Source organism: Pangasianodon hypophthalmus, chromosome 5, assembly GCF_027358585.1.
Source record: "Pangasianodon hypophthalmus isolate fPanHyp1 chromosome 5, fPanHyp1.pri, whole genome shotgun sequence".
Classification (NCBI taxonomy): Eukaryota; Metazoa; Chordata; class Actinopteri; order Siluriformes; family Pangasiidae; genus Pangasianodon; species Pangasianodon hypophthalmus.
The window spans coordinates 18,483,017-18,497,004 of NC_069714.1; the positions used below are offsets into that span (position 1 = coordinate 18,483,017).

The 13,988-nt window shown below is 38.2% G+C and overlaps 1 protein-coding gene across 2 annotated transcripts; it reads left to right on the forward strand.

Moving 5' to 3' along the window:
• Positions 1–6,893: 6,893 nt before the first annotated feature.
• On the forward strand, positions 6,894–11,012 carry cmklr2 (chemerin chemokine-like receptor 2). 2 transcript variants are annotated; one of them, XM_026947368.3, is made up of 3 exons: positions 6,894–7,105; positions 8,590–8,730; positions 8,944–11,012. In XM_026947368.3, exon 3 carries the CDS (start codon positions 8,971–8,973, stop codon positions 10,039–10,041), a length of 1,071 nt encoding a protein of 356 aa, XP_026803169.1. In that variant the 5' UTR covers positions 6,894–7,105; positions 8,590–8,730; positions 8,944–8,970; the 3' UTR covers positions 10,042–11,012. The 2 variants fall into 2 exon arrangements, with proteins under 2 accessions (XP_026803169.1, XP_034160218.1); XM_034304327.2 differs by lacking the exon at positions 6,894–7,105 and adding an exon at positions 7,873–8,492.
• Positions 11,013–13,988: the final 2,976 nt, after the last annotated feature.

The following is a 13,988-nucleotide window of genomic DNA, read 5'->3' on the forward strand; positions in this document are numbered from 1 at the left end:
TAACAACTTATATTGATGTCTTTTTATATTTTGACATGAGGCTTAGCCCTGCTAGCCCATTTATACTAGTGCTGCTCCTGTTAACAAAATCACTGATACATGCTTTTAACTAGACAAAAAAGCAGCACCATGAATTTTAATTTGAACTGGTTATTAACAAAAATATGACAAAACAACAATGTAAGGGCAGTGCCAACAGATTGAAAACCCTACATAATAATGGCTCACCATATAGTTTGAAAGTGTGTTCATTGTGCTGTGTTTCTAAAAACGTTTGTGCGGGTGCTGTAGCTGTATGTTTCTCAGAAACAACATTTTATGACCTTTTATGACTAAGAACTCCAAAAGAGTTATTAGTTCAATGTTTGTGCAGGTTTAAAAAAACAAACAGCAGAAATATTCAGAAAAACAGAACAGATTGTACCAGATTGTCTGGGTGCCGAGTGCCATTTCATGTCAGAATTAATTGAACGGTAGATAAACCTGAAAAACATTTTTCTGTTGTGAACGATGCAGAACCATACAAGAGACTGCTTCCCTATCACAAGGGAAGCTTTTAGAAAGTTAACCCTATACAGAGAATCCCTTGAAGAAGCTTTGAAGAACTCTTTTCCTAAGAGTGCACTTTAAAAACAAATGACTATATAATGTACTAGATGGGAAAGTTTGTAATAACAGAAATAATGATAAATACAGAATATACTATATGAAAATATTCCCCATAAAATAAGCCCAATCATATTAATCCTGATCCATTCCTATTCTATTACTATTCATCTAATTGTCTACACATAATGTTTAATGGAAAGGGACATGGCATAAAACCAGAATTTCCATTTTGGCAAAAATTTAAAATAAATAAAAATAAAAATTTTATTTCATCACATTTATGCAAGCTATAAATTGCCAGCAATTAACTAGCAGCTAAGTTACAAAATATTGGAGGTTGTATTTTGACAGGCCTGACTACTGTTAAATAAAATGCAGAAAATCAGCACCTAAATACTGAAATCCCACTTGTGTCTATATGTGACCAGGGTAGTAGTAGTTAGCCAGTAAATATAGAATTACTATATGGAATTACAGGCAATCCTAGTAGATCTGAGTATTAAGTAAAAGAGTAAAAGTGTATAGTTGCTATTAGGCAATTGTTAATAGTTTCCTGAGCATTAAAAAACATTGAATAATTGATTTTCATATCTAAATTATTTCAAAGATGTAAAATTACGTGCTTTGTGGTACTTTAAAGTTTTCTGGAATGATGTGGCAAGAAAGAGCGTGACTAACGAATTCCCGGACTTTTTGCGTTAGCAGCTGTGTAACATCTGTTTTTTTTTTTTTTCTTCATTTTGTGAAGTGCCTGGTAGACATTTGTCTATGTTCTGTTCATTCCCATTTATTCAATATATATAACTAATATTACTAATATTTCTCTACATTATAAAAATTCAAGTCCAATCAGAAAAAATGATCAAATTTGCAGTTAGAGTTAACAGTACAGTGGTTTTAAGTGACAGACAGATAAGTGGTTACTAGGTGTTTTTATTCTGTCCTGTACCATTTATAACATAAATAGTAAATGTTGGAATTTAACACTATTATGTGTTTAACACAACAAGCAGTAAGAGGACTGTTGCTATCCTAAGCAAGTGTTTGCTTACTGCTGATTCTCTGTAAACTACACTGATATCATGGCCCTCTTCTCATGCCTTTTTGATTCCTGTAGTTGAGAACTAATTCCAGATTCACTGAATCTATTTATACTGCTGCCCCAATGAAAAGTAAGACTGTCACAGGACAAGTTAAAGCCCATAGAGGAGTAGACCTATTATTATTAAACGAGACTACAAAGAGAAGCAGAAAGGCAATAGACACACAAAGATTTCAGTTCATGATGTTATGTGCAAAAATACTGAAAGTGCTTCATACTGTAGCATTTGTAGCTTGTCTGGAAAGCTAACTTTCTCAAGCTTGAGTGACAATCAAAAAGCTCTCAAGTCCCCTTTTCTCTTCTTATAACTCATTTTAAGTTTTTCCGCCTGTTAAATGAGAAGAGTTTGTAGCATTCATGAGAGAAAACAGTGAGAGTTCACTGTGAAAGTGAGAGGGACTTCATTTATTTCATTTATTTATGTAGTCCCTTGTAGTTCTGTGTTGTTCAGTGTTTGTCTTACGTAGCACCTTGGTCCTGGAGAAACGTTGTTTCGTTTCACTATGTACCAACTGGCTGTATATGGTTGAAATGACAATAAACTCCACTTGACTTGACTTCAGAGGGTTATTTCACCATTGCACTGTAGTACAAGGAACTACCACATTTTCGCATGACACACAGCTAGCTGCCTTCATGACCTTTTACCTACTAGCATATTAAAACAAACTTTCAGCTCTTGCAAAGTGCATGTGTCCATGTACTTAAGTGGCTAGACCCCACTAGCAAAGTCTTATGTTCAAGAGTCATGAATGCTGTGTTTCACTCGGTATATATGTTTCCAAGCATCAGGCAGTGTCAAATTCCACAAGGCTCAGTTTTACACCTTTTAATAATTTTACCTCTCTATGCTTCCACTAGCTGGTATAATGAGTAAAAATAGATTTTATTCCCTATCAGCTTGCATATGACACATCTGTTCTTAGTACCAGTTAAATGATATTAAATGTAATTAAAGTTACATTTTCATAAATTCCTTGAATTGGTCTTGCCAATTCCCAACCACTAGCTAACTAAGACAACCTCTACAGCTTTTCTGCTCACTTTGTGACATAGGGCTGCAACACACCCAGAGGAAAAAGCACTATTGCCCTCTTCCACATTCACTATGTGGCCAAAAGTATGTGGACACCCTTTTGCCGCTATAACAGCCTCTAATCTTCTGGGAAGTCTTTCCAATAGATTTCAGACCATGGCTTCAGAGATTTGTGCTCATTCACCCACAAGAGGCCTGGCATGAAGTTGGTGTTCAGTTGGGTCAAGGTCAGGGCTGTATGTAGTCCAAGTTCTTCCAAATCAACCTTGGTAAACCATATCTTAGATTTTGCTCTCTTGACACCCGACCATGGATGGCTGTGCTATTGTCAGGATTCCAACTCATAATCTCCAAATGACAAAGCCAACACATTTCTGCTGTGCCACTCAGAAGTTGCTAAACAAAGATAAGCTCATGCTTTTTAAAATCAAGTACAGAGAAACGATGCAGTATATTTAGGCAAGAAGACACTCCGTTACAAGATGTCAAGAGTCTAGCAGTAATTTTTACAGTGATGTCAGCTTTAAGCATACTATTGTGTGCGTAATATCTCTAAGGTCCTTGACATTCTCTTTCTCATGGCAAAAGAGCACATATTTGGATACATGCCTACACAATCTGGGAATACTGACAGTGTTTCTGTGTTGCTGTTTTAGAATAACTAAGTAACCAGGTATTTCTTGAAATGGCAATGAACAAAGCTGGGAAATGCAGCATTGTGGGATGAAAAGAGTCTTTTTACTCTTTAGCTATATCTCTGGGCCCTTATTCACAAAGCATCTTAGAATTCTCTCAGAGAGCTCCTATCTTAGCCTAAAAAGTCCTAGCTGGGAGTCCTAGATTTAGGAAACTTCTCAGAGCAACTCTGAGTAAGGAAAGTACAAAAACCTTTATCTTAGTGAGGAGGTGTGGTTGACCCCGTTGCTAGGGATGACGCAGCAATTCAAGGACTGTGATTGGTTCATAAAAAAACTACCTGTAAAGGTCTTAAAATGCGCTCTTTGTGAAAATAGAATATATGATAATAGAATGGACAGTGAAACCATAAAATGTTTGTATTAAGAAATTACATAATCATGAATACAGGCTACTTTATGCAAAGTTTCTGTTATAGGCTAAATATCTTAAAGTTAATTAAAACAGCCACATGTTGAAAATGTGTCTACTTTTGAAGCAACGAATTTCCACGCAGTAGTTACTATATTTAAGTTCTTACATTTATTTACCATACTGATTTTATTACTTGTAATCCATTTCAGATTGATGGGAGCAAAATGGCTCACCTTTTGCCAATTAACATGATTGCAGGACAGTCTATTTAAGTTGCACTTTTGGATGGTGTGAACGTCCAGTGGAAATGAAATGAACTGTGTCACTATATGAGACTGTGAAAGCGCTACAATAGTTTGTGTGATCACTCTGATGGAAGGTTATGAGAGACACAAGTCATCACTACTGCACTGTTGCATTTTTCCAGTTGCCAAATACCTCAGTGCTGTAATCACTTTCATTTCTGGCATTATGGCATTACTATGGGTGGGAGATGTGAGCGCATCTCTAATAAGTTCGACCACAAACATTATCCCATCGCGATCCAATCTGTAGTGTTTAATTAACTCACAATCGTTCAGTGTTTGGAGAATATTTCTTCTTTCCGCCATTTTGTCCTCTGCTATAGAAACTCTTAAGCCTCTTAAAAGTCCTCCTCTGTACTCTTAACAATTTTTACCTTAGGAGCTGTTTTTAGGGCTAAGATGTTTCGTGAATCATTTTCATCTTTACTAAGATTTAGTCCTAAATTTAAGGGGAAATTCTAAGAAAACGTCATAATTCTAAGAATTTTCTTAGAATTTCGCCACTAGGAGCAACTTTTAGGCTTAGGAAGCTTTGTGAATACGGGCCCTGGTTTGTATTTTATCTGTCTCAGCAAGGTTAAATGATTCCAGTTTCATTTGTACTTTTGTAAACCTTTTTCCTAAAACATATGCCCTGTAACTTATTGAAGCATGTAAAAATATTTTGTTAAATATTTTACGTGACGTTGTCACGTCAAACAAATCTGTATAGCATATAAACTTAAGCAGATTACATTCTTATTTCCATTCAGCTCTCACTAAGGCACAAGCTGAAGCCAGGCTGTGTGCTGAGTCTGTGTGTGTGTGTGTGTGTGTGTGTGTGTGTGTGTGTGTGTGTGTGTGTGTGTGTGTGTGTAGAGTGGACTGTAGCCAAGCTGGGGTAATATTTTTTTTTTACTCTGATCCACCCCGACACACACACACACACACACACACACACACACAGATAGGCCTTAGATAAAATGCCGACCAGGGCCCAGTTATTTCCTCCCAACTCCAAACACATATTTAAAAAGAAATTAAAGACATATATCAGCAGTAGTTTTGCGTTGTTTTGTTTTGGATGTTGTGTTACTGCTGTGCCAAAGTTGAGTACGATGGAACCAACATGAATGCTGCTTTTGGAATGATCAAAGAGAAAGACACATAACAAAGATGCTTTAATTCCCCAGTGGAAATGACTATCCAAACATATGAACCAGGATGTTTGATGTTTGACTCTGCTGTGCAAGTCTTGCTCCTTCATATATTCTTCACTTTGGACAGGTAAATGGATGAAGAGTTTTAATTCCCACTGTTACGCAGGCGACACTCAGATGTAAGTCAGGCCCACCACAAGTCTGGCTCCTACATCATACACTGCATGCATCAAGGATATAAACTTATGGTTTGACTTTATATTTCTTAAATGAAATTTGAATTCCCCAAACCCTGCTTTCCAAGCCCTCAGAATTTTTCACTGATAGTAATACTTAATGCTAAGTTCTCCTCAGCATTATTTCTTGACTCTGCCCTTCCTTATGAACTGCACATGAGGACATTTACTAAAATTGTTTTTCCTTATAGTTTTCTTTTTTGACCAACTTGGTGCTCAAATTAGTCAGAAAGATGTCTCATTTGATTGCTTGGATAACCTCTGGCTTAGATTACTGCAGTTAATTGTTTGACAAAACCCTTAATAAACTGCAACTTCATTCAGCTTGCATTTTAATGCATTCCAGTTCCAGTCGTTCTGTTATCACACTATTCAGACTGGGCTACAGACTCTGAAACTCCACCCCATAGTATCTCCAACACTATTCTTCTCCACCATTTTGCAGATGAAACCATACCTTTTTCCTAACACTATGACTTCTCCTTTAATTTGCTTTGCTGTAAAATATTCTTGAGTGTAAGAACACTGAAGACTGAGTGCAATGTGGGGATACACCTAGGATAGGATGCCAGACCACTGCAGAGCACCCTGCATACACACACACACACACACACACATTCATTCACAACTAGGGGCAATTTAGAATAGACAGTCAACATTCTGGCATGTTTTTGGAAGGTTGGAGAAAACCAGAGAACCTAAAGGACACCAGGACACCATGCTAAACTCCACACAGACAGTAACAATAGCTCAGGATTGAAGCAGGGATCCTGGAACTATGAGGTGGCAACACTACTTGTTGCACCACACATTATTATTCATCCATCCACCCATTTTCTATCTCGCTTATCCTACACAGGGTCACGGGTAGCCTGTAGCCTATCCCAGGGGACTCGGGGCACAAGCTTGGAGACACCCTGGATGGGGTGCACACTCACACACCCATTCACACACAAGTTCGGAAACGCCTATCAGCCTGGACTTGGGGAGGAAACCAGAGTACCCAGAGGAAACCCCCGAAGCAGGGCGGAGGCGCACACAGGGTGGAGGCAGGATTTGAACCCTCAACCCCGGAGGTGTGAGGCAGCAGTGCTAACCACTAAGCTACCATGCTCCCTATTATTATTATTATTATTATTATTATTATTATTATTATTATTATTATTATTAATTATTAATTATTATATTATATTATTATATTATATTATATTATATTATATTATATTATTATTATTATAATTATTATTAATAATAATAATGATTATGTCTGTTTATGGACTGCACTGTAGTTTCTGAGATTTGGCTTTTGTTTGGTTTGGGTTGGGTTTTTTCTTTTCTTTTTTTTCCTTTCATTTCCCACCTCTTGCAGAGACTTTTTTGCATTCCTCTCTTCATTCCACTGCAGCCGCAGTGTGTGTGTGCACTGGCGCCTGGACTGAAGCAGGATCTGCGCACTGACTCACACACACACACACACACACACACACAGTCTTCCTGCACCGCTAGCGCTCTGAGCGCATCCTAATCCAACTCTTGCTGATTAGCTAAAGCAAAAGCGGAAGGGCGACATTTCCAGCACTTCTAGCCTCTTCGCAGCCTGCACGAGCTGGTGGTGGACGAGCTGAACGGTAAGTGCTGGGTGTTTGTATAATACGAGAGTTTTTTCCCCCTTTTATATGTAAGAGACCTGTGTCTCCCTCTGTAATCCCCTGGCTCTGTGTAAACAAGAGATAACGGGCTCGTTCACACGCTTCACCATTCACTTTACTGTTGTAGTGAACCAGCCATAGCAAGCCTGAATTATCCATGCTGCAGGCTTACTGAGTTATTATACAGTAGTATATTTTATACAGTATAAATATGATGTTTTTGTAAGGCCAAGCACCACACCCTAAAAACTTAGCTTTTTTCCCCATGTTTTTCATGTGACAATCATATAACCTGTTGCTCAGTGCAAGATTTTACTATGTATTTTCTTTCAAAAAATGAATTAGATTATGCACATATAGATAATATACAATTAAATATGCTTTGAGATTAATATACATTAAATATGCAGCCCAATATATTTAAAAAAAAAAAAAAAAAAAAAAAAACTTTGTCAATGTCTGACTGTAAGGCTTAAACTCAGTGTGTGAAAAGTGCATGAAAATATATTATTGCACAACATCTAAGGAAATTCCTGTGCATGCACTAGAAAACCTTATGTCATGTTATGTTATGAAGTAAGCTTCCTAATTTCAGCGTGATTCAATATAGTGGCATTTAATTCCTGTTAAACTACTGAAAAATGAAAAACATAACAAAATGTAGTGTCTGTGTAGTTAATGGAGTTGTAATAAAAGCATAGAAATTATTTATATCAGTAATGGATTGTCTCATATTATGAAACAATGAAATTAATTTATTTAAAAAAGAATAATCTATGAATCTAAAAATGAACTTAACTAATATTTACTGTATTTCCATCTTAATGGTCTAAGGTGGTCTTTGCTTAATTGCAACCCTCAATATTACAAGCTTCCACTATACTGTGTTCAATGTTTCAGGCTGAATTATTTTTTAATTTGGTGATCTCACATGATCAGCACACAACTGTTGTGTTACCCAATTTACAAAAAAATCATGCAGCAAGTCAGAAGGCCACTTCCCCATCTAGTATAAATAAACAGATTACACACTTAACACTATTTAGAACAGCAAGTGCTCCAGTCCACAGTAAGAACACATTCACAAAAAAACACACATGCATGAAAGTGTTTAAAGTGAGTGATGCATGATGTTTGAATAAGGGTTAGTCATGAGCTGGGAGGGGAGAATGTATTGACTGTGTGGGTGACCTGTGGCAGAGATTTTTCCTGACTGTGGGGAGGGGGGAGCTGAATGACATAAACATTCATGAAACTCATAGGAGGAGTGGCACAGTAGGAGGAGACAGGAAGACAGGATGGGGGGATGATTAGCAAAGGGACACTTGGTGTGAATCCTGCACTGATATACACACTGATATACAAGGTATGGGAGAGTACCTCCATTTTAACCAACCTCATGCTTGCCCCTTTTATGTCTGTCTATTTGCCTGTCTCTCTCTCTCTCTCTCTCTCTCTCACAGAGTTGACTCTGTGGCCGAGCCCATTTTTGTGGAGAGAAGTGGTAACACCCAGCAGGGAGGGAAAATCTGCAGAACTATTAAAAGCCAGGAGTGAATCAGAACTGTGGATTAGTGCAGAACTGTCGAGCTACTACACACACGGTAAGACTCAGTTCTGAGATCTGTCTCAAGTAGAGTTTTAATTAAAAAAAAAAACAGTTTAGTGATTCTTATAGCTGTATCACTTTTCACTTATGAGACCAAATACCTGACCTTACTGCACTTTAGAGTTACAAGGTTGCTGATATTTACTTTCAGAATGCTTTCAAACTGTGCGATATTTTTACTGAAATTACAGCCTTTTTTTTTCCACAGCGACTGTCATATAATTTCTTCTCTACAATGATGGACCTGGAGGAAACCGATTATGGCAATGTCTCTTATGAATATATGGAGTACGGGGACTTTGAGGAGATGAAAGGAGAGACTTATGTCCAGAAGGAAACTCTGCATATTATTTCTGTGGTCATCTATTCCTTAGCGTTTGTGATTGGCGTAACTGGGAATGGCATTGTGATCTGGGTCACTGCTTTCAAAATCAAACGGACAGTTAACAGTGTGTGGCTGCAGAACCTTGCTATTGCTGATTTTGTGTTCGTCCTTTTCCTGCCTTTCTCCATTGACTATGTGCTGCGTGACTTTAATTGGATCTTTGGCTGGGCAATGTGCAAGCTGAACTCTTTTGTGTGTACAATGAACATGTTCGCTAGTGTGCTGTTCCTCACTGTGCTCAGTCTGGACCGCTACATTTCTCTCGTGCACCTTAGTTGGTACCAAAGGTTCCGTACGGTGCAGCGAGCCTGGGGTGTCTGTGCATTGACCTGGGTCATGTCCAGCCTCCTAAGCAGTCCAGCTCTAATATTTAGAGAAACACTACACTATCACAATAAGGTTGTGTGTTTCAACAACTTCCATGATGAGGATGCACATGTTAGTAAGGTGAGACACATTTCTATGGTGACTCTCCGCACCGTAGTTGGCTTCCTCCTGCCATTCCTCACCATCAGTGTGACTGCCATATTATTGGCTAGAAAGATGAAGAAGTTTGGCAGTATACGCTTCTCCAGCTTCTCCAAAATGATCTCAGCAGTCATTGTGGCTTTCTTCCTGTGCTGGGCGCCGTTCCACACCTTTAGCCTAATGGAGCTCACTTTGCACCACTCATTCTCGCTGGGTCATGTCCTGACTGTGGGCTTCCCTCTGGCCACCAGCCTGGCTTTCTTCAACAGCTGCATCAACCCCATACTCTATGGGCTGTTCAGTAAGAACGTGCGGGCGATTGTCAAGGGTTCCTGCATAAGCCTCACTAAGAATTCTCTGAGAGAGCTCAGCCACAACCTATCTGCCACTGAGACAGCTTCGCTTCCACCCAGCTGCTCACCTGAAGAACCCTCTGCCTACACTAGTGTCTGAAGGACGAGCTCTAGCACATCAGTAAACAAACTTGCTAACTTCTTCAACATTTGTGATAAGACTTTACGTATGTACATGCTTTAGAAATCTGAACATATAGAAGAATCTTAATTTTATATGTAATCTATTTTTGCACGTTAAAAAAACATAAGGATCTTAAAACTTAGAACTTCTCTTTTATTTCACACAAGGCTAATACCAGGGATTAAATTATTTTTATAATTTGCTTTCTCTGGAGCTGGTTTTGTTTGGGTGCCAGAGAATAATGAATATAAATTTCTCAGAGTGGAAAGCATGAGCAAGTTTTGTCCCAACCACATCTCTCAGACTTGGTGAAAGTAGAAACCAAAAATAATATTTATTTATTTGACAGAAATGACAGCACAGTTTCTACTTCATATACCTTTGGTTATTTTTAGATCAATTTAATTAATATTGACTTTAAAAATACTTTATGTTACTCCGCAGCATGCTGTATATGCTTTTGGCCTGTCAGGTTAGATGCAGTTCATGACAAACAGAAAAAAGTATTCCCTTGTTTTTGTCTTTTAATTGAACCAATATTTGGATATATTGGACCAAAATATTATTGTTGACGATACCACGATTGTTCTTTGCAAACTGCAGTCATGGAGCATTAAAATCCCCCATATTATTATTATTATTATTATTATTTTATTTTATTTTTTTTTTTTACTGAATCTGAGTAACAAGCTAAATAACAAGTATTATAACAGCTACGCTGCATATTGCTCACACTTCCAGATTTGGACTGTGTGCTTTAGATGTTTGTCAAGAAAAGTTTATTCATAAGGAACTCATAAAATTTCATACTGTTTTTTACAAAATATTTTTACACTGGAGAGGGCTGTGAGAGGGTTACGAAGCAGAAAGCAAGAAATTTTCTTGACATATTTCTGGATATGTAGCTGCTGATTTGCTTTGTCTTAATAAATATACTACTAAATATATTCTAATGACTGGAGCACATTTATTTGTTTGTCATGTTCGAAAAATCACAAAAATCAGTGTGTTCCACATGTGATTGCAGCAATAACATGTCTGCTGTCCAGATTGGCTTCTCTTGCTCTTCTGATTAATGTATGTTTTCAATAGTTGCTATTTCCTCTTATTTATGTACACAGTTGCTGATTGCCTGACAGATGAGTCATAGAAGAGTCAGATGTTCCACATGCTACAAGAGCCAAAAGAAATAGCGAGTGTGTGTAAAACTGACTTATCAAAATGCTCCAAGAAATCGTGCTTGCACCAGGCACAGGTTTATTGAGCTAAAACCCAGTTGTTTTCACAAGAAAATATTTAAAGGACATTTAAGCTGAAATTAACCTGTCAATGCAAAGTCTCTTTCTCTTTTCTGTCAGCTTAAGCCAGTTCCATTTGCTTGTGTATCAGAAATACATACACTCACAGTCCACAAAAATGTGATCTCAGTGACTTTAACCGTGGCTGGGTTGTTGGTAAACAACTGCTGATCTCCTGGGATTTCCACACACAACAGTCTCTAGAGTTTACACAGAATGGTATGAAAAACAAAAAGACATTGATTGAGCTACAGTTCTGTGGGTGGAAACGCCTTGCTGATAAGAGAGGCCAGAGGAAAACGGCCAGATTGGTTCGAGCTGCCAGGAAGGATATAGTAACTCATATAATCATTCTTTACAGCTATGGTGAGAAGAAAAGCATCTCAGCATGCATGAAACATTGAACCTTGAGGTGGATGAGCTACAACGGCAGAGGACCACATCAGGTTCCACTCCTGTCAGCCAAGAACAGGAATCTGAGGCTATCATGGACACAGACTCCAAAACTGGGCAGTTGAAGACTGGAAAAAGACCAGGTGAATATTTATTCTAATGTTCAACTGTCCAGTTTGGTCTGTGCCCATGATAGCCTCAAATTCTTGTTCTTGGCTGACAGGAGTGGAACTTGTGGTCATGTGATCTTCTGCCATTGTAACCCATTCACCTCAAAGATTGATGTGTTGTGGATTCTGAGATACTCTTCTGCCCACCACAGTTGTAGAGAGTGATTATTTGGGTTACTATAGACTTCTTGTCAGCTCAGACCAGTTTGGTCATTCTCCTCTGATCTCTATCATCAGCAAGGTGTTTCAGCCTGCAGACCCTCTGCTCACAGGATGTTTTTGTTTGTTTTTCACACCTTTCTGTGTAAACTCTAGAGACTGTTGTGTATGAAAAGCCCAGGAGATCAGCAGTTTCTGAAATACTCAAACCAGCCCATCTGTCACCAGCAACCATGCCATAGTTTAACCTATTCTGGTGTTGGATGTGAACATTAACTGAAGCTCTTGACCTGTATCTGCATGATTTTATGCATTGTGCTGCTGCCACATGATTGACTGATTGGATAACTGCATAAATGAGCAGGTGTACAGGTGTTCTTATTAAAATGGTCAGTGAATGTTTGTGTCAGTGTTTTAAGAGTTAGCCTATAAATGTTGTTTGTTTGCTCTTTTGAAAATGTGTTCCATGTTTCTCTGCAAATGGAAGATGGTGCTAACATATGCTCTTAGAAAAAAGAGCTGTTCAAGAGTTCTTTGTGTGATTAATGGATATTGGTTTCTGAATGGGTTCTACTTGAAATATTTTCAGAAAGGGAAGCCCTCTGCTGTAAGGTTCTACGTAGAACATTTACAGGTTCTAATGAGAGTGATAAGAATAACATAAGAACCTTTATGGTGGTACATGACTGGACAGTCATATGGTCTATCATTCTTCATAGGTACATCCTAGCCTGCAACATGTTGTCTGTATTCCTTCAAGTACATTAATTATCTTTGAATAAAACTATGGTCTGCATAAGCCTATAATCCAAAATTACTGTAAAATACAGTTTGTGCTTGGATTGGCTGGCCTTGGATCTGTTAGCAGGAAAAACCCCACCCAGAGTGTTCTTCCTGCCGGGGACTGACGGCTTCCTAAGGATTTTTATTATCTATCAGGTTCTCTATCTATCTATCAAGTCCACCATAAAAGTCCATCGTAAAAATACAGGAAATACTCATGTGAAGGAAACACACACAAGGACAGACACTTCACAAGAAGAAGAAAAAAAAATGGATCAAACAGGTAATAACTACACTGTCTACTTGCAAGCTGCTCAGCTGCTGATGATGCCTAGCAGAAATAACAATAAATTGTAAAATGTTTAGGACTTTTGTCCAAAACATCCTGTTTCTCTGAAAACTTTGTCAACTTTCAGTAAAATCTACAATTACTACTGAAGTACACTACAGTTAGTCCCTGGATTCATATATATTCTTTTAGAGACCATTTTGTTCTGAATATGTAGTGAGGCACTTCTGTCAGACATAATGATCCCCAGTCAATTCCTGGACTTGGTGGGAAATTTGTTTGCACCACCTCAGATAACGCAGATCATCACGCCCTAATTTCAGGCAAGAAAGAAGTCTGACATCACTGAGACAGGTAGCCAGGTGAGAGAAAGATTGTGAGCTGTTAAACAAACTGAACAAGAGTCAGAGTAGAGATGTTGGGATTGGGATCCTGCTGGATCCAACGAAAAAGCTGTGTGGGTGGTTTCTGCTCTCAGGTGGGATGGGCAGTCACATACCTCTACCAGAGACTGAAGTTTAACTTTTGACCTTTTTGTTCTGAAACAGTAAGGCATAGGTTAAATAAATAAATAAATAAAACTATAAAGAACACAGATTACAGATTGAGTAACTGAAAACAAACAAACACACAAAATCCAAATGACCAGAGAGAAGAGTTTGTTGTCTACTCTGTATTTTAGATAGTTAGCTAGAATTAGTGGGTTGTTGTGTCTACCCGCATCTGAGATGCTTGGAACCAGCAGCGCACTGTGAGACTACGCAGAAGCAACCACAGTGTTTTACTCTTTTACATGGTACCCGGTAACAGTCACGCTGATGTGCACAGTCA

Excerpts from the sequence above, each read along its gene's own strand:
- cmklr2 (XM_026947368.3), top strand. The coding sequence starts at position 8,971 with ATGATGGACCTGGAGGAAACCGATTATGGCAATGTCTCTTATGAATAT.